This window comes from Tupaia chinensis, unplaced genomic scaffold (assembly GCF_000334495.1).
Source record: "Tupaia chinensis unplaced genomic scaffold, TupChi_1.0 Scaffold000063_1, whole genome shotgun sequence".
NCBI classification, from domain to species: Eukaryota; Metazoa; Chordata; class Mammalia; order Scandentia; family Tupaiidae; genus Tupaia; species Tupaia belangeri.
This window is the reverse complement of record NW_006159521.1, coordinates 2,473,492-2,493,380: the sequence shown is the minus strand read 5'-3', so window position 1 is coordinate 2,493,380 and position 19,889 is coordinate 2,473,492. Positions and strand designations below refer to the sequence as shown.

The following is a 19,889-nucleotide window of genomic DNA, read 5'->3' as shown; positions in this document are numbered from 1 at the left end:
AGGGCGAAGGCGGGAGGGAGAGGGGCGGGCGGGGACGTGGGGCCAGGGGAGCAGGGGGAACTTGGGTGCTGAGGAAGGGGGACCAGAGGGACAGGGACTAGAGGTGCTGGGGAGACGAGAGGGCTCGGGGGCTGCCAAGGAGGGGTCCTGGAGGGACAAAGTGGGGTGGGGGGCGGACACAGGAAATCTGCAGAGAGAAGGGGAGAGTGCGTATGAGAATGGATTAAAAGACAGGAAAGAGGAAGGAAATGTGAAGGGGGAAATGAGGGTTTGGGAAATGAGAGGGACGTGAAGTAAAGGGACAGAGGACACAAGGGACAAGAGAGGCGAGAATCAGACAGTCGAAAGGGAATTGATGGGAGTGAGTGACCAGAGGTGAGGGATGAGGGGGCACTGGCCACTGGAGGTGTGGACGGAGATGCCACGGCAGGGGGCAGAAGAAATTTGCAAGTGCGGTAAGAGTTCAGGAGACTGGAGGCAGAAGGAGGGTGCTGGTGGAGAAAGCAGAGGGGCTGCCTGTGAGAGGGAAAGCCAGGCAGGGTGTGCAGTAGAGGCTGGGCACAAGAGGCAGAGAGGCCGGAGGTGGAGCAAACCGAAGGCACTTTGGTGCAGGGCTCTCTCCAGTAGCTGGGACCACTCTGTACTTTCTTCGGATCAAGTGCAGGAGAAAGCCAGGAGTGACTAATGATAGAATACCGCCTATGGAGTGTGAGCTCGTCCCGTGAGTGTGAATGGGTGTTCAGGGGATGGCGACTTGGGGATGGTGCGGTCAGGAAAATGTAGCTCACCACTTTTCCTGCCATCTCCTGAGAAGCCACACTTCGCTGTTTCTTCAATTCTTGGGTTTGACGGTGCAGTAACTTCTCAGCCAAGGAATTGAGCTTACATTCTGCCTGTCTCCTTGCATGTTTTGCTTTGGTTCTAATGATTACTGTTAAATGAATCACAACTAACCCCACTCCCCCAGTTGGCCCAGTTGATTCAGGAGTTCTTCATGGTCTTGGCTGGGAGGTACCCTTTCTCCTTTCCTACTGGACATTGTGTTCAGGTAATGAGATCTCTAACCATAAACTGAAGAGCAAGGCAGAGGTGCTTTTAAGCTGCCTGCAGAAGTGACTTTAACGCCCTTTCCCTTGTTCAGTAGCTGCAGTTAATTAAGTTCGTGGTCATCGGTGATGTTCGCGGCCCCTACTAGTATAGTTAGGGATCTTTCAAATGAGTCCTCCAGCTTCTATCTCACCATGAATTTCTGGGTTGGAAATAATAGGGAGCTCATGCTTTGGTAATAAGTGTTTAAATATTTGTGTTTTATGGACAAATGATCTTTTTTTAAAAAAAAATATTTGGATATAGAGCATTTTTAAGTATTAAGAAAGGCTATAGTTTGTTTCATGCCAGCCTCTTTCATAAGGATTGAATGGTTTAAAACCTCCTGGGTGTTATGACGTCTGGGCTTAGGGAAGTTTGAGTTGCAAGTTCTTGGCAGTCAGTCTTGAGTGGGACTTTTTCTTTTCTGAGGAAGCAGATTTTAAATGTCATCTCTCAAGTGTATTCCCGAGAGATTTAGTGGGTGCTGGTACAGCAACTGAAGGGCAGTGATTTTTGACGCTGGTGCTAATTTCAAAAGCCCAAGTAATTCCTTTCCATTGTTGAATGCATACTGCAGGACAGATGTTCAAGGACAGTGTCTAACAAGTAGAGTGGGTGGACTTTTTGTCCCTTCTGTGAGTGACCCTTAAGGATCCTCTTGCCCTGAAAATGAATGAATCTCACTGATGCTATTTCTTGAATAACTTTTTGCTTGATTTTAACGCTGTTATTAGTTTTTTCTTAATTTTGTCCCATGTATCCCGTAAGGGTGTCTGCTGCTTTTTAAAATAGTAGCTTTTTAAAATTATGTTTCACTCTAAAGGATTAGAATCTCTTTTGAGTGGATTTTTTTAAAGTGATTGTAATGAGGTTCTTTGGAGGGCTGCAGCTATTAAGGCATGAAAACCAGTGTCCCGAGACGGTTTTGAATAGGAGATGGATGTTACACGGGGTACATCTCATTGTGAGATTTTGGTCGTTTCTGTGGCTGTGGTAAAAACGAAGCTGTGAGCTGTGTCTTCAGTTGACGTGGAGGAGGGGAAGTCCCATGCCTCTTATTCAGCCCCAGAACACCTACAGGAAGTGGTAGCACACTGTCTTCAAACAGCAGAATTTATATACCTGAAACCTAATGCTTCAGAGTTGAAACTAAGCTGGGAAAATAAGAGGAGCGTTAACACTACTGTATGAAAAGTTCCACAGACTGACTGTAAATATGGACTTGGGGTTCACAGCTGTTCCAGTAATACCCACTCCCCCAAGCTCCTCACCCCATCCCCAGGTGTTGAGATGACAGTCGGTGGTCCCTCTCTTCCCCAGTCAGTATTGCTTCTTGAAGTGTCTAAGTGTATAGTCAAACTGGGGTTTGGCCAGTTCTGCCACAGCATTGCTGACAAAATTTGATAAGCTGCATGTCACAGGAAGAATTCATTTCTCAATGCCTGGGGTGTGTGTGTGTGTGTGTGTTCTGATAGATACGTACGCGTATCTGTTCCTTGCTGTGAAGTTTCAAGGCTTCATTTTGTTTTGTCAAAGTTGAAGAAGTTTTTCTAGTAAGAATCTGCCATGTGGACATTGTTTTCATGGCGCTCTGTCATGAAAGGAAGGAGACCGTTAGGCGTTTTGGTTCTAGGTACAGTTGTTTCCTGGATACCTTCTTCTTACTTTTCTGTCTTCGCTGATTTCCTTGGCCCCCACATGTCCTCTGTGCTCTTTGGGGTGGTGGATAGATTTTTTTTTTTTTTTCATCTGACTCACTGGTAGTATTTGTCAACTGTGGAGTAGGGATATTTGATTTGTTTCTAATTGTAGGCCCAGTTGCCTAGGTCCAATTAGCCTTTAGTTCAAATGTTGAAAATTGATTTTTTTAAAAAATTTGCCAAAGGGCACATGTACCTGTCAGAGACAGTGAGAAGAAAAAAACATCTTCCAGGAGGAATGGTCACACTGTAATCCCTTCTCCATTTCTCCCTCCTTTTGGAATTTTTAGGCATGCAAGCATATGAGCCCAGCGTGTTTTTCAAGCCATGAGTTGTGGAGTCTTGTTTTCAAGATTCTTATGTGATCAGCCATGTGGGATTCAGCAGCCTTAACCACCAGGCTATGACTGGCCTGAATATTGAAAATATTTTGATTGCCATTAAAACTCTTACGTAGTCATAATTAATATTTAATTAAATATCTATAAAATCAATCATTAACACAGCTAGGAGTGGTAATCCAGTTGATTATGAATTATATTTCCTATGGGATGTGGGTCAATTTTAATATTGATACGAGGGCATTCGAACATCTTGAAATGGCTCTGTACCAAACAAGGTGTTGGTAGAATGAAAAGAAAAGAGAGAACCCAGCCCCATCCTCTAACAGAACAATCTAAGCTTCCCTTTGCCATCTCTCCTCTGCCCTACCCCCTTCTTCCTGTTCGGTATGTCCTGAGCTGTTTTATTATTTAGTATAGTCATAGTTTGACAACAGAAGGAGTTTTAGAAATGATCTGCTTTATGTTCCCACCCCCATTTATATGAAAAAATAACGGTTTGGTTGATACCCTCAAATTCACACAGCTGGTTTCAGCACAGCCCCTTGTGAAACCCCAAATCCCAGTGTGTGTTACTTTTCACAATTGAGCTGCTGCTATTTTTGACCAGTATAATGATCTCCATAAATTCAAGTCACCACGCCTTCCAGGGAGGAATTAGATTTTGCACATACATCTTTATGTGAGGAATGCTAAGATGTTCCCACTTTGATTAGCCAAGTCTGCTCAGGGAAATAGTAAATGTGAATGCCATGACTCAGAGTCCTATAGGACCAAGATAACTCAGCACAGAGCTGTCCTTTGCCCTTTCTTTCTGTGTCTGTAGTTTCGGGTTGGGAGATCAAAGTGCATCCTATCATTAAAATGCTTTGCACGTGCAAAACAACTAATGAAATTATATTAATAACAGTGTGTTGGTAATTGTTGCAGCTTTGTCCCATCAGTGCACTTTTTAGTTGTTTCATTCTGTAACATTGTGTGCTTTTCTTGGCTTCACTTTCCTTAAAATCAGGGGTTAGCACACTGCAGCCCATAGGCCAAATGTGGCCTGTAACCTGTTTTCGTGGCGTCCGCAAGCTAAGAATGGATTTTACTTTTTTTTTTTTTTTTAATCACTAGAGGGCATATGTGCTGGCTAGGGAGAGACAGAGAGTGGGAGAGGGAGAGGGAGAAAGCACCTCCCAATGGGGTGTGGCCATGCCACAATCCTGTCTCCATTTCTCACTCCTTTTAGGATTTGGGTACACATGCACACAATCTATAAAATACATATGTATATTTTAGGTTTTTGCAGTAGGGTATGGGCATTTGCTGAGAGAGACAGAGAAAAGGAAAGCGAGAAATCACCCCTCAGGGGTGATGGCCATGCCACAGTCCCTTCTCCTTTCTCCTCGTGGGATTTTGGGCAGGCACGCACATGCACTTGGTGTGATTTTCAGGCCCTTGAGTCCAGACTCAAACCATGGTTGGCCATGTGGGAGTTCAGCATCTGTACCTGCACACCACCTGCTGGGCCTCCTATATATTTTTAAAGGTTTTTAGAAAATAAAACGAAACAACAAAGAATGTGTAACAGAGACCATATGTGCCCTACAAAGCTAGTAAAGCTTAGTAAATATTTTTTTAAAAATTAATTTTATTTAACTTTATTTATTTATTTTTCTTTTTAAAATTTGATCAGAGAGGGACAGAGAGAGAGAAAGAGGGAGAAAGTGAGAAAGCCAGCCGCCAGGTCCAGGACCTGAACTGTGGTCGGCCATGTGGGAGTCCAGTGACCTTAACTACCATGCCATCTGCCAGCCACAGTAAATATTTTCAATTTACTAAGGGGTTCTTTTCAAAAAAGTGTGCTGACCCTTGTGTCAAATGGAAAACTGTTTTTGGTTGGTAGCATTTCAAAGCTTTTATCAAAACGTACTGACTGAAAAACACACTTTGTCATATTTACATTTTTTATCCAAGATGATATCAACATTTGGCTGGGCATTATCCAGATAAGCAGAGCAAGCTGATTTTAATTTTCATAGTTTTCCTTGATTTCCATTTCCCAAACAAAAATATGCAAGGAACATGCAAGTTCACATTTGAACATTTTGTACATAAAGTCTTATTTTAATGTCCTTGTGTTCTTTCAAAGCTGTCAGTAGACTTCTCATCTAAGTGATAACTTTGATAATGACACTGGATTCTAAAGTAGAATTCAATGCTTGATGCTAAAGGGTTAAGCTCATTTCTTCAGCCAGTGTTCTAGTGGATGAAAAAAGCCTCTACCACTTAAGGATGGGCATGGGGAAACTGAGCCTCGGGCCCAGATTTGGAGCTGTGTTGAGGACAAGTGTACGTCCGTGAAGCGCTTCCCCAGCTGTCCTGCGTGGTTGTGAGTCAGGGAGGAGGTTCTCTGGGCCACAGCAGCAAGATTGTCTGAATTCACTGAGGAAAGCTGGAGGGAAGGAAGTTTGGATATTGTTTTTGAGGGCAGTAAGTCTAGCCATTGAAGACAGGAGAAATTTAGTAGTTGAGTTTTGAATACAGTCTGAGAGTGGCATCTGAAGAGAACCTGGGGCCTGAGTGGGAGACAGGTTGCTGCTGGCATGGCCTGAGGCTGGCCTGAGGCGAGGTCTGCCGGCCTGCGCACAGGCCTGTTCTCGGCCTCAGCTCTCCTGTGTGCATTAGAATTTTTACTCAGGAAAATTTTGCAGGGAAGAGTTCATAGCAATATGAGAACAGCGGTGGAGCGGGGGTGGTGGAGGTAGGTTCCAGGTGGTGAGTAATGTTGTGGGGAATGATAGGACTGAGCTTCTGAAGTGGAAGTAGCCATGGAATGATAAAAAGGGACACTCGGGGTAAGGTTACAGACTGCTACCGCCTAGGTCAAAGGTTTCAAACTCAAATGGGTCAGGCAGGACCCATGGTAGAGGGCCCAGAATGGGAGGCAGTAGGGTGTAGTGTGGATACCGGCAAACTAGACAGTGTATTCCATCCAATGGCGTGGCTGCTTTTCAGTTGTGGCTTTCTCATGATGCTGGGAAATCTTTCTGTATTTCAAGATTTGCTGAGCGTTCCTGACAAAAACCTACATTAATTTAAATAGCAGTGTGAGGACTGTTAGAATAAGGCCCAAACAGACACATCTTGGGCCAGATGAGAGCGATGAGCCACCAGTGTGCAAACCAGGCATCGTGGTCAGGTGTGGATGGTGGTTACTTGGATCAGAGCAGGCATTCATATGACATAGCCCTGCGTTATTTTCATCTTCCAGGCAGATGAAGTGCACTGGTTCATGTTTGCTGTTAGGGAGACCACATGTTGAATTAGCAGGAGCTGTGAGTCTGGAGGCAGATCAGGTCTGGGTTCATTTCCAGACATCTGCTGTGCCTAGCTCTGTGGCCCTTGGTGGGTCAGTTGTCCTTTTAGGGCCTTAGTAATTACCCATATCTACCTTACTGAGTTGCTGTGAGTTCCCTGAGGTAGGAATTAAGTCTTACTCACTTTTTTTTTTCTTTTTTTAGTTTGTGCTATACAGTGTATGCACTTGCCCAGAGAGATAAGAGAGAGAAAGAGAGGAATTAAACCTCCTTCCCCACCTCCCATGGGGGATGGCCATGCCGCAGTCCTCTCTCCTCCATTCCCCTCTTGGGATTTTGGGCACGCATGCATATGCAATGAGCGTATATTCCAAGTCATCAGGTCTGGGACTCGAAATGCACACTCGACCCTGTGGGATCCAGCCACCTTAGCCATCATGCCGTCTGGCCGACCCAATCTTACTCCCCTTTTAAGTCTCCAAGACCTGAATTAAATGACTACTCAACTGGAGGGATGAATGAATCATGAAAGTACTACATGAATTCTAAAGCATTGCATGGATTTGTTATTATCTTTCATAGTATCACAGATGACTAGATGCCTTCTGAGTTAACATTAAAAGGGTTTAATTTGAATTCTTAACACAAGAGTGGATTTCCCCCCCGTATAAAAGGCTGTATGTGTTCTATAATGAGTTTTAAAGAGTTGTTTCAAAATATGACACATATTTCACTTACCTTCCAGTCTCTTTAATAAGCTGTCTTAACGGCCTGCCTCCAACCCCCAACTAACATAAATACCAAATAGAAAATGAGTGAAATCACTGGGTTTGCATTAGAAGAACCATTTCAGCTTTGTCTCTGCCCATTAGCTGCAAACAATACAGCAGATGCCTATTAACAGTTTCATGCCCATTTTTAATTAGCAGATGGAGCTGCGTTTGCGTCTGTGTTCTGCCTGGCACTCGTTCAAGTGATGGAGTAGTGAGTGGATTGGAACTGGACTGGGATTTGGGTTAAAAACAAAAAAGCCAAATTCTGTTTTCAAAAAGGTGTATATAAACATGTATTATATAGAACTTCTGTGCATCTCCCTGGGACAGCCTAAGTCTAGAGTAAAAACGATGTTTGCAATTATGTTTTCTGCCCTTAACTTATTAGAGGAAAAAAATTGCCATGTCAGACTTAAGTGAAGATTTTCCTTATTGCTACACCTACCATAAAGTGGCTTTTTTAGAGACCTGTTTCAATATTTTGGCATAATACATTGAGGAAGATGCAAAGCTGGGATGAAAAATGCCGGTGCGGATGGGTGGGCGGTGGCCGCCTGGAGTGGTGTGGTCTGTAGGTTCTGAGGGCCTGCCTGGGCTGGCAAGTGGAGGCCGAGACAGATTCCTAATCTCCCACGGGCAAGGGGGCACGGGGCGGTGGCAGCATCCTACACGTTTACTGTTTCCTAAAGTGAACAGGGAGCTGTTCGCTGCCTAGCACATTGACGGCTAAATCTCAGTATTGACAATACTATTAGTGAATAATTATTGGCTAAATTGTGTCTAGAGATGTGACCTTTTTCTTTTGTGTTTGGGGATGCTTCTTTGAGTTGCATTGACAAGAACCTCAAAGAAAGTAGGTGCCTGATTGTCTTTAGAAGAGAAATAAATCTCTATCTCTTTTTTTTTTGGGTTACTTAGTTACTTGGGACTTCCCTTAGAAAGCCACATAAAGCGGGGGAAACAGAAACAGTTGTCTGTAGCAGCCCGTCGGCCGGGGCAGTGTTTTCTTGCTGTCCTACCTGTAGCACGGAGCATCACTTAATTAGGCGCCTTGGTATTTCCCTGTTGCTGAACCTCTGGACATGCGCCAGGGAACTCTCCTCTTCCTTAGCCCAGAATTTTAATTCTTGGCTCCCGGGGAAATGCTCATAACTCTGCACATCATTGTGTTCACCAACTTTAGACTTGCTCTCACTGAGACAGGCTGGGCAACAGCGCTGCAGGATTTCCAAGCACTTCGCAAAAGCTGAGTTGGGTACGGAATCCCACCCCATCGTGATGAAAAGCAAACAGTGCTCAGCAGCACGAGGTGCTGTGGAGCTCTTTGCCCGCAGAGCCTGCCCTCGTGCGGCTTCCCACAGCACGGCCTAATCCTGAACGTTTTGGTGAAGGACTTGGCAGTAATTGGTTCAACACTACAAAGATTTTTTTCCTGATGTATAAAGTGGAAGGGCAATTTCTGAAGATATATGATCACATTTTTATGTGAAATACAGAGTAATCTAAAGGTTGAACCCTAAGTTGGTTTCTTATGATCCTATGAGATACTTGTCTTTCTGGATGAGGCATTGCAAAATATGCTGATCTCTCCACATACACATATATGCACATACTAAAAACCCATTACAATAAAAAAGGAGTTTGGGGCCAGCAGATGGCTTGGAGGTTAAGGCAGCTGGATCCCTCATGGCAGACTGTGTGATGGTTTGAGTCCCAGATGTAGTGGCTTGAAACCGTGCCAGGTGCTGTGCATACGTGCCTAAAATCCCAAGAGAAGACGGGATTGTGGTGTGGCCATCCGTCTGGGGTGGGGTGATTTCTCACTTTCCCTCTCCCTGTCTCTTTTTGTCTCTCCAGTGAATGCAGGCACCCTATAGCAAACTAAAAAAAATAAAAAGTGTATTATCAGTTGTCTATGACTAACTCTGCTGTAATTTGTTTATTGCTAGTGGATTTGGATGAGGTAGTGGATTTTAGTGTTCAACAGAATTTTTTTTTGCTTTTTCTATTTAAAAGGTTTCTGGATGGAATGTAGATACAGCATAAGAAACCCCAATAGCATGGTCGTGCTGCTATCCCTGCATTTCTCTGTCCTCTCAGGATTTGGGGCCTGCACACACATATGCCTGGCATGTTTTTCAAGCCACTGGAGCCAGGATTTGAAATACCGTCAACTGTTTGGTATCTGACTCCTGTAACCATTAGTCTGTGGGGCTAGCTCCTGAAAAAACAATCTTTTAAATGAGAGTTAACTATTCTCTTTCGGAATGACTCACTATTTTCTCATTTTACTGCCCCTAACTACCCCACCCATGACAGGATCTGGGGAGAGGGGATTGGGTTGAAAGAAGAGAGGTATAGAAATGCCTCTCCCTGTCAGTTTTGTTGGCTACTTGTTCAGTTTCACTTGCTTTGGTTAGAAGTTAAACTATTGGGTGAGGCGTTAAAAGCTTCTGTCTAAAAATATTGGGTTGTTGGGTCCAATGTTTTTCAACAACCTGATAATTTAAGAATTATTAATAACCTATGGGGCTGGCGCAATGGTGCAGCTGGGATGTGGTACTAAGGAAAACTGGATGGACCCCACAGAGCACCCGTGGTTTGGATCCCCCGCCCAGCTGACCTGCAAAGCTCTGAGCATGTGCCCTTGTGGCCAAGGTTTCCATGAGCTGGAGGGCTGGAGGGAGGGGTCGTGGTGACCAGACCCTGTGGAGGGTGCTCCTCTTTCTGTCTCTCCTTTTTACTTTCACGTGTGTGTGCATGAGCTCTATCAAGAATAAAGGAAAAAGGAAAAAAAGACCCTTGATTGCTATTATTTGTATGTTGTTTAGAGCTAGATTTAAAAAAAAGATATTTATTATTATTATTTTTCAGTTTGCTATAGGGCACATGTGCTCACAAGAGACAGAGAGAAAGAGAGAGGGAGAGAGAGAAAGTGAGAAAGCAAGCCGCCAGGTCAGGGACTCGAACTGTGGTTGGCCATGTGGGAATCCAATGCCTTAAACCACCACATCAGAGCGAGACCCAAGCTATTGGGTCGTCGGAGAAGTCATGACACGTTTTAGCATAGAAAAAACATAGGAAAATACGCCATGACTTTTCAGATGACCTAACAGTAAAGAACAGTGTGACATCCAGACCAGGGTTGTTCACAAACAAAATAATTTGAATGAGTGGATTTCCCATTTTGTCTACTTACATGGTTTTTAGATTTTCCAGTCTACAAGCATGACAAAATGTGGGGGGGAAATGAAATAATCTTCCTTGCATACAGAAACTCGATTGCTGTTAAACTATGAAACATGTCTCTATAATATCGTTGAGGTGTGTCCTTACCTTGGCACTTTAGCCTTTGACTTTGATAAACACCATTACCATTTAAATATTTGTTGCGATCTCTTTATATGATTTATCATAGTTTTTAATGCAAGTCATCTCTTAACTATTATAAAATAAAGCACGTAGTCCTGTGAGAAACACTGGTGTGGGGCCAAGCACTGATGGCCCGAGCCTTCCCAAAGGCATCACATCAGCCTGTTTTCACAGCGTCAGCCGTGAGTACAAGCCTTGGGGTCTTGAGGGCCTCTGGCTGTAGCATTCTGAGTCTGTGAAAGTAAAAGTTTGTCCTTTCTGTCCTCTGTCCGTGGCTGTGTATGAGGGTGCTTTTCCAGTGTTTAGATGACATGAAGACAGATGGAAGTAGTAGCATAAGTTAATTCCAACAAGCCTGTGTTGATCTTGTAAACTGGTTAACATTTTTGTGGTACTAAAACAGACCACTTAGTGTTTTTTGACTTCTATCCTTCAAAATGAAGGTGGTATGAAGATTGAGGCACTGGATCCCACAAGGCTGACTGTGTGGTTCAGGTCCTGGACCCTTTGGCTTGAAAAACATGCTGGAAATGTGTGCCCCAAATCCCAGAGACTGGAGGAGAAAGGATTGTGGCATGGCCATCGCCATGAGGGATGATTTCTCACTTTCTTTTTCTCTCTCCAGAGGGCATGTGCCCTATACTTTAAAAAAAAAAAAAAAAAGCCTTGATTTGATTTGAGTAATAAATGTACATGTCACCAGAAAAACTACTCTCAAGTTGTAAACATATTTCTTTTAAAGAGATGTATAAAGCATTTTCTAATGTTCTCATTTCTTCACATAGAACATAGTGAGGTAGGTTGAAAATAACCTAAAATAATAGGAAGCCCTTCACTAGTGCTGGATTTCTGTGTGACAGATATGGGACCTGAGGCCCAGAGGCACACGGTTGCCCAGGGTTACACAGAGCTCGACACTGAGCATTGGTTTTCCGATTTCAGATCTCTTCTCTTTCACCTCATCTTCCTTCAGGCCTCTTGCTGTGAACAGACACTGCTGATGTGGCACGCAGTTTGGACATTGTCCGCATTTTGTGGGAGAAAAGGAAGGGATGGAACTAGGAGGTGGAGGGTACAAGCTCTTCTCCATGTCTTGATTCGCTCTTTCCCGGGGTTAAAAAGGAGCAGCTGTGGGTGGAGTGCAGTTTGAACTGGGTCTCCAGGAACCCCGTTCCTCCTAACTTATGAAGTTTATGGGGGAACTATTATGATTTCTCCGTCAACTGCTTGTGTCAGACATTGAGTCATTATTATTTCCACTAAATTCATTCACTCAGTCATTTTAGTCTGCAAAATTTTGAGAGAGGAAAGAAGTAATGAGTATTCAGTGAATTCGAAACACAGTGAAGAAAAGGGCTACAAAGGGGTAAATGTGTAAGATGTTATGAAAGTGCGCATGAGAGGTTGGGAAAAATTCTAGGAGAAAATTACACCGAAGCTCAAATCAGAACCCAAAGGCAGAGTGAGCTGGGTAGAAAAGGAGTAAGGAGGGAGGGCTATCTAGGCCCAGCACTTCTGCAGAGCCCAGAGACAGCACAGCCCTCTGGGAAATCAAGATACTCTGTTTGTCTGAAGCCTCAAGTGAAATAGAGATGTGACAGGAGGCAAAGTCAAAGGGTAATTAAAGAGATGATTGTGAAGGGCTCGTAAACCTGTAAACCTCATTCAGGAGTCCAGACTTCATCCTGAGAGCAGTGGGGAGCCACGGAGACTTCATGCTGGGAGACCAGTTAGGAGGTTAGAGGCCGCTGTTAAGCTACCTGGTCCCTTCTCTTGGACTTCACTGTTTGCAAAGTACTTTCACTCGATTACTTGGTACAAACTGCTCAATAATCACATCAGGTGGAAAGAGATAATCATCTCCTCATTCTAGATAAGAAATCTAAGGTCCTAAGAGTGTGATGGACCGGATCAATCCAGTCAGTAGATAAAAGAACCAAGACTGAGCCTTGTATTTCTTCTTTTTTTTTTTTTTTAAGAGATTTTCGCTGTAGGGTGCATGTGATTGCCAGAGAGACAGAAAGCTAGAAAACACCCACTAGGGGTGATGGCCACACTGCAGTCCCTTTTCCACCATTCTCCTCTTGGGATTTTGGGCATGCATACACATTCGCCTAGCATGAGTTTTAAGTCGCTTGGTCCTGGACTTGAACCATGGTCAACTACGTGGGAGTCCAGTGACGTAACCGTTATGCCATCTGCTGGTCCCGTGAGCCTTGTATTTCTATTCTGAATGCACTCAATCCTCGAGTAGGACCTGCTCCTCCCAGAACAGGTGCTGGAGTTTTCCGTGGGACTCAGTGTGTTGGGTCCTTGGCTATAGGAGCAGTCTGTAGTGGTCTGGAGAATGGTGTAAACTGATCAGCTAGTCCTTGAGAAGTGTGTTGAGTGGGAAGGTGAGATCAAACTCTGCTTGGACAGGCCCCAGTAATAGCTAATGCAGATGCCCAGCACGTTGCCTGTTAGCCCCAGGGGTCAGTGGGCTTGTGGTTTAGTGTTATCTCTAACCCAGGCCAGAAGGCAGCCATCGGATATGTACACAGCAGAATGGGCGGAGTTTAATTATGAATCAGACTGGTTTGTGAAAAGGAAACTAATTATATCCAAAGTCTCAGCCCTGTCTCTCTGCATGTGGCTTGATTTGTTATGTTTGTATGTTGTTGGCCTCCAATACACTGCGAGTTACACTGTAATGTGCTAGGAACAGGGCCTTAATTGTGAGCTTCCTTCTTCTGGCAAGCTCAGTTTCAATTCCATGTAAGCCTTTTTTAGGGGGACATTTTATCTGCTCTAGCTTCTGTTTGTAAAGCCCTGTTTGGCAGAGTTTTCCTGAGTCACAGTGGCATTGTGGACTAGACTAACACCTGATTTGTGTGTTAACCCTAAGTCTTCAGAATCCCACTGTAAACCAGGAAGCAGAGAGGCCCGAGCCCATAAACTTAGCACAATAGGGAAGCCGCAGGGCCCTTACTTAGCTTTTGCCTTCTTTTTTAAAATTATTTATTTGCCGTAGGGGTTACGCATTCTTGGGAAAGAGAGAAAGCACCCTCCATGGGGCGTGGTCCTGCTGCATTTTCCCTCCTTTCAGGATTCTGACTGTGCACAGTGTCTCTCGTCTGGAACTTAAACCCTGCAGTTGGGCCATGTGAGATCCAGCTGCCGTAACCACTGGACTACCTGCTAGCCCATTAATTATTTTTTTTTTCTCCTCAGAGGGCACTTCCCAGAGAGAGAGAGAGAGAGAGAAAACAAGTATTACCCCAAGGGTGTGGTCATGCTGCAGTCCTTTCTCCTCCACTGCTCCCTCCTGTTGGAATTTTGGACATGCACACACACTCACCTGACATGTTTTTCAAGGTACCAGGGGCCAGGATTTGAACTGCAGTTGTCCTGTGGGATCTGGCCTCCTTAACTACTACACTATGAGGCTGGCCCTGCATTCCTTTTCTTTTTTTAAGAGAGTTTTTACGATAGGGCATGCATGCTCTCTAGTGACCAGAGAGACAGACAGAAAGTGAGGAATCACCCCCTCAGAGGGGATGGCTACACCTCAATCTCTTCTCCCCATTCTCCTCTTGGGATTTTGGGCATATATGCACACAGGCCTGGCATGAGTTTCAAGCTGCCAGGTCCGGGACTTGAACCGCTGTTGGCCATGTGGGAGTCCAGCACCTTAATCACTATGCCACCTGCTGACTCCTGCATTCTTAATTTCTGTGGTTTCTCTCTGCCCCTAAAAGATTAGAAATAGAACAAGGGTCTTCTAGAGGCAAGGCTACAGCATCCGACAAGAAAAGGTGGCAGTGTGGCAGTGTGAAATGACGCTCACCATACAACTACCTGGACTTCCATTTGCTTATGTAGAAAAAGGGACGGTTGTGCAGGATCCACGCTCAAGTCCCTTTCCAAACCGTGATTCTAAATTGAAACCAGTGGACTCAGTAACAAGATGGACAAGCCATACCTAAGAACTCAGAATAACAGTGGAGATAAAGCAGAAGGACTTTTGAGACAAAAACTCCCAAGCTCCAATCCTCATTCTACTGTTTTCTATTTGAGAGTTTGGACAAATTGATTTAACCATTTTCCTTATCGATAAAAAGGACCATAGTATCTCCCTCGCAGTATTTGTTTTGTTTTATTTTGAGGATTAAATGCATCATTGTGTGTATGATGTCTTCAGCATGGGAAGCATAAAGAAAAAAGGTGTGTACGTGTGAACACGTATGAATAAACTCAGTCCCGGTTCACTGAGGATCAGTTCAGATGCTATAAGAACCTTGGTTATCCTTGGGGGTTTCATTATTATAGCACCTTCTTAGGGACCAGTAAATAGCGTAATGGTTACATTGCTGGACTCCCACATGGTTGACCACAGTTCGAGTTCCAGACCTGGCAGCTTAATACTCACACCAGGCACGTGTGTATGTGTGTCCAAAATCCCAAGAGGAGAAGGGATTGTGGTGTAGCCATCCCCTATGGGGGAGTGATTTCTCACTTTCTGTCTCTGTCTCTCCAGTGAGTGCACACACCCTATAGCAAAACTCTCTAAAAAAAATAAAATAATAATAAAAATAGCACCTTCTTTTCATAAGAGCTGGCATTTATTGAGTGTTTACTGTATACTGTGCGGGACATTAGCATTTTCATGGATTGGCCCATTCAGTGCTCACAGCAGTGTCTTAGTTTTGTTCTCTCAGCACCCCTATTTTCTAAATGAGATATTTGAGGGACAGAATAGCTGAATAACTTCACGAGGTCATGTAGCTCATCAGTGGCAAAATCAGTCCAGATTAATCCAGGCCATCTGGTTCCAGAGTCTGTGTTTTACCCACTATGCCTTTCTGCCCCAAAGGTGAATCGAATAGTTTAAAAGAAAAAAATGGTAAAGTGCCCTTCAGGAAGGCTGTGTGATTGATGCAGGGTGAACGTGGGCTGCACCTTGCCGGCGGGGTGACCTCACTGAGTTCTCTATCCTGTGTGCTCTCAGTTCCCTCTTCCCTTTTTGCAGAGGATTGTGTGAGGCAGTTTATTGAAGTAATGTGGCACAGAATTCAGCCCAGGACCTAGCATACAGCCAGACTCAGTAAATGGTGAGGGTGTTTTGTTGTTCTAAGTAACTTAAGAAGCACCTGTTAGAATGAGTTCTATAAAAAATATGAATGGGCACAATTTGGTTACTGACTGAGGTGTATTGCAGTTTTCTAGGAAATTTATTCTTAAAGTTTAGGGCAACACAAGGGAGGGGTCTTTAAAAAATGTACAGAAAATGTGTATTACAAGAAAACTTATCTGTGGATTTCAAATATTTTTGAAATAAACTCTTATTTTAATTGCATTTTTACAGCTTTTTGAAGTCCCCTCAGTTGCATTTTACAAAGCTAGAGTGAGGAACATTTGTTTGTAAATGCATCCCCAGAGTGGAAGTGATGCTCCCTGACCTTAGCTGGCAAGAAGAGGCAGCCAGGGAGGCCCTTGACCTCGGGTGCGCCATGTCAGTGCGACCTAAGGACTGAGTTCTTCTCACTGCAAACGCAGGGCATCTTGAATTCCTACTTTGGAGGAAAACAAAAACAAAAACCAGTGTAGAATGCCCTGTCTGGAAGGGACAAGAGTCTCAATTTAAATATTCCAGCTCAATGCCCTCTGTTAGGGCCCTGAATTTTAAGAGCAGTGAGTTTCTGAGTGAAGTCTCCTGAATTTTAATGAGTTTGTTTGCATACATGAATTTGAACAATACATTAAATCTTGAAACACCAGTAGCTTATTTTAATGGAGTAAATTACCCAACTCGAAAGTTAATAGATTTTTCTTTACTTAATAATCAAAATGATGATACTTCAGTCTCAAAAGTCATTAATCATACTTTTATTATATCAATGCATGCTGTTAATTTCTTTTTAATCATTAAGTTGTCTCATCAACAGAATTAGGGAAATAAAAAGTGCCAGTATGAGTGTAAAGCATGGTCCCCTATTCCCTCTGTGACTTTCCGTATGTGATAATAACATTTACCCTGCAGGCATCAAGCCCAACCTGGGTGTAGTTTGTATAGTTTTGCTTTGGATCAGGAAGGTGAGAGCTGCAAAGCGTTTTAAAACATTTTTTTTTTTTTAAAGTGTGTGTGTCTGTGTGTAAATATTACAAGAGGTGGCAGAGACCGGGTTGTGAAGGGCCTCAAGGGCAGTTTGCTCTATTATTCGGAATCGGTTACATGCAGGGAAGTGACACATTTGATTTATAATTTGAAAAGCTGTACTGATTTTAAGAGAATTCATTTTGGGTGGTTTAGCAGCACTGAAAAACCATGCCATGGAACTCTCTGATCCAGTTCATTCCCTAAAATTATGATGCATCCAGAAAAGTATCTTGTTAAAAATGCCCAGATGGAGAGAGTTTTACTTTCTGATGAAGCCTAAATATTTGTGATGCAGTTTCAGTTCATGCGCAGAACCAAGCAAGGCAGCGTTCTGAAATGGTGGTCAGAGTGGAAACTTTCAGGACCTGTCACATCTGATTGTAACTTCGGGGGCAAGGGAAGCATGCTCACCTCTTCGGGGCTCACGTAGCTGATGCTCAGCACGCAGTTTCTGTTTTATGGAACGATTGTATTTCCTTCTGCAGAATGGATGCTGTGCTCCTGTAATAGTGACATCTCATCCATTAGCACATACATAAGCTTCAAAGGATGCATAATTATCGCCTGTTATTGCTTATGGTCTTTTTCTAGATGTGAGAGTGAGTATTTATCTATAGTAATAAATGCCTGCTAACTTCATTTGTGTCCATGTGTTGGTACACAGTTCCTGGGTGCATAGAAGGTCCTTCATAAATGTTGAGGGAAGGTGCAAGTGACAGCCGATGGCAGTCTCCTTAAGGCCCAGCTATTCGTACCTCATTCAGGTCACATTAAATGACTCATTACCCCCCCCCCCCCCATTCTGAAAAGACTCCTACTTCCTAACAAGAGTTACCTCAACCTGCTTTCTTACCATCCCTGATTTCTGGATAATGTCACTCTCCCTCCTGTTCTTTGCCTGTGTCTCCGAGGAGCCTGTGCTGATGTGCTGGTTGATGTTGATGCAACACTTTCCCACTCCTGTACCCCGGCTCTGCACCCATTCCCCTCCTCTTCTGCATCTTCTGTCTGTCCTCTCTCTCTCTTCCTCTAACGGTTCTTCCTGCTCTGCCTTCAGCCCTGTTGAGATTTTCCCCATTCTAATAGGGAGGTCCCCAGACATGCTACCCATCTTCCCATCGCTATTCCTGTGTTTAACTTCTTGAAGGAGAGCTCCTTGTCACCTGTACTTTTCCTGTCTCCTCACTTGACAACCCCTGTCACCCTGCTCCACCCCAGGTTCTTGTGCCCTCTTCATTGGACAACGGTCCGGGGACCCAGTCCCATGGCCCACTCTCGGTCTTCCTCCTCCTGAGCCTCTCAGCCCTGCTCATTACAGACTGCTGGAGACTCGTCCCCCATTGGCTCCCAGGCGTTATCCACTCCCCCAGTGTCTGTTCTCTAGGTTTGCCTTTTTTTTCTTTCTCTTTTGGAATTTAGGCACTGTACTACAACTTGTAATCACGTGCTTCTGTGTGATTGTTGCACTAGCATCTGCCTCTCCTGCCGGATTGTAAACTCCGTGAGTGCAGGATCTTCATCCTACCCTAGCACCTGGACAGTGCCTGGTGTAGAGTGAATGTGCAGGAGTGCCCACGTGAAGGAGGGAAGGGGCCCTGTTCCATGCCTTCCATGTATGTGACTCCCCGGCCTCTCAGATCCTCTGCACATCACACCCCAAAATGAATCCATTGCCTCTTGTCTAGAACCCACTTGTAGGTTTTCATTTATCTGTTAACAGTAACATGACTTTTTTCATTTATTTAAGCTCGAAACCTGGCAGTCATCTTTGACTTTCTTTTTCCTCAATCTCGTCCTCAAACAATGCAACTTTTTGCCAAGTCTTTTCCAGTCTTTCTTCTACCACCCTAATTTAGACTCTTGGCATCTCTCACCTGGCTTCATGGTGTCTTTTAAGTGACCTGAGCACTTCCAGTCTTGCTCAGGCAGCTCCTCCTCCTTCCATCCTACATCTGGGAGCAAATCCATTTTAGAGCATAACTAAGATTGTCATAATCATCCCTTGCCCCTCCCCTTAAATGTCTTATTTTTTACCTTGCTTAATTGAACACATTGCCTGCATGGTAGGGCATAAATGCCCACAGTATGGTTTCAGTGTATGCCCTTTTGTTTCTTAGAGGACTTGTAAATTCTAGCCTACATTTTTGTAATTAAAATGCTTCTTTACTTATAAAATGATGGTGAAATGGGTGGTCATTATTTATTTCACTACTATTGCACTCGATAGGTAGGTAGGTAGGTAGGTAGGTAGGTAGATAGATCGATCGATTGATCGATCTATATCTATATCTATATATATAGTGAAAAATTCACTTGCAGTTTTAGAAAGAGAGAGAGGGAGGGAAGGAACAGGGTGCCACTGCCTCTTCTAGTCTTTTCTACTGCAAAAAGGGTGGGATGGGGGCTCTTGCGTAGTGAAGGCAGTGGTGGTAGCTGCAACTGTGGTCAGTGGCCACTGCACCAATTCTTGGCTTTCTTTTTCTAAACCATAGACTGGTTTTGTGTTGTGATTGATTGGTATGCAAATAAAAGATAAAAAATGGAATTGTTTCTTGAAGAGAACAAAGGCTTAACATTACACTATGGGCATTTTCCAGCATCATACTCACAATACTATGTGGTGTGTTTCTAATTAGCATTTAAGAGCCAGGCCTTAATGCAACCTGAGAAAGCATCTTTTGCCAGAAGATAGCACTACACAAGTGACCCATCAGAGCCCTGGCAATATCAAAAGATAAAAGCAGGAAGAGTTTGGGGGAGGAGTCTATGGTTGGTTTGAGATGTGTGTCTTATCTACAGAATACCAAATGAAAGCAAAAGATCAACTGTGCTTTTATTAGCTTAAGTGTTTTGCATTAAAAATTTCTCTTGGCCTCTATGACCTAACTTAATTTTTGTACAAGAGAACAAACAATAGAATGTCCTTTGTAGATCAGAAATATAGAAATTACGGGGAAATGCTTTACAGATGTTCCTGAAACTGCAGCCAGCCAGATTGCGTGAATACTCATTCCTTTCTGCTTTGGGAAGTTGGCAGATCGTTGTCGCATGTACTGGGATGGCATAACTGTGTTCCACCTAGACTGTCTACACCCTCCTTCTCTCTCAGTGGCAGGCTTGTTTGACCCTGTTACAGTCTTAACTTTTACAGCTATTTTAAAAGGAAAGAG

At 43.9% G+C, this 19,889-nt stretch overlaps 1 protein-coding gene across 3 annotated transcripts in view; it reads left to right on the top strand.

Annotated features, from left to right (window-relative positions):
• The window catches only part of RAB8B (RAB8B, member RAS oncogene family), a 79,807-nt gene that overhangs the window by 292 nt on the left and 59,626 nt on the right, over positions 1-19,889 (top strand). The window contains exon 1 of one of the 3 annotated variants that reach the window (XM_027765863.1): positions 262-455. The exons of the other annotated variants lie outside the window; for them this stretch is intronic. Within the exon in view, the coding sequence (XP_027621664.1) occupies positions 383-455 (73 nt within the window). The 5' untranslated portion in view covers positions 262-382. Of the gene's footprint in view, positions 1-261; positions 456-19,889 lie in introns of those variants that run through there. 3 annotated transcript variants of the gene reach the window in all.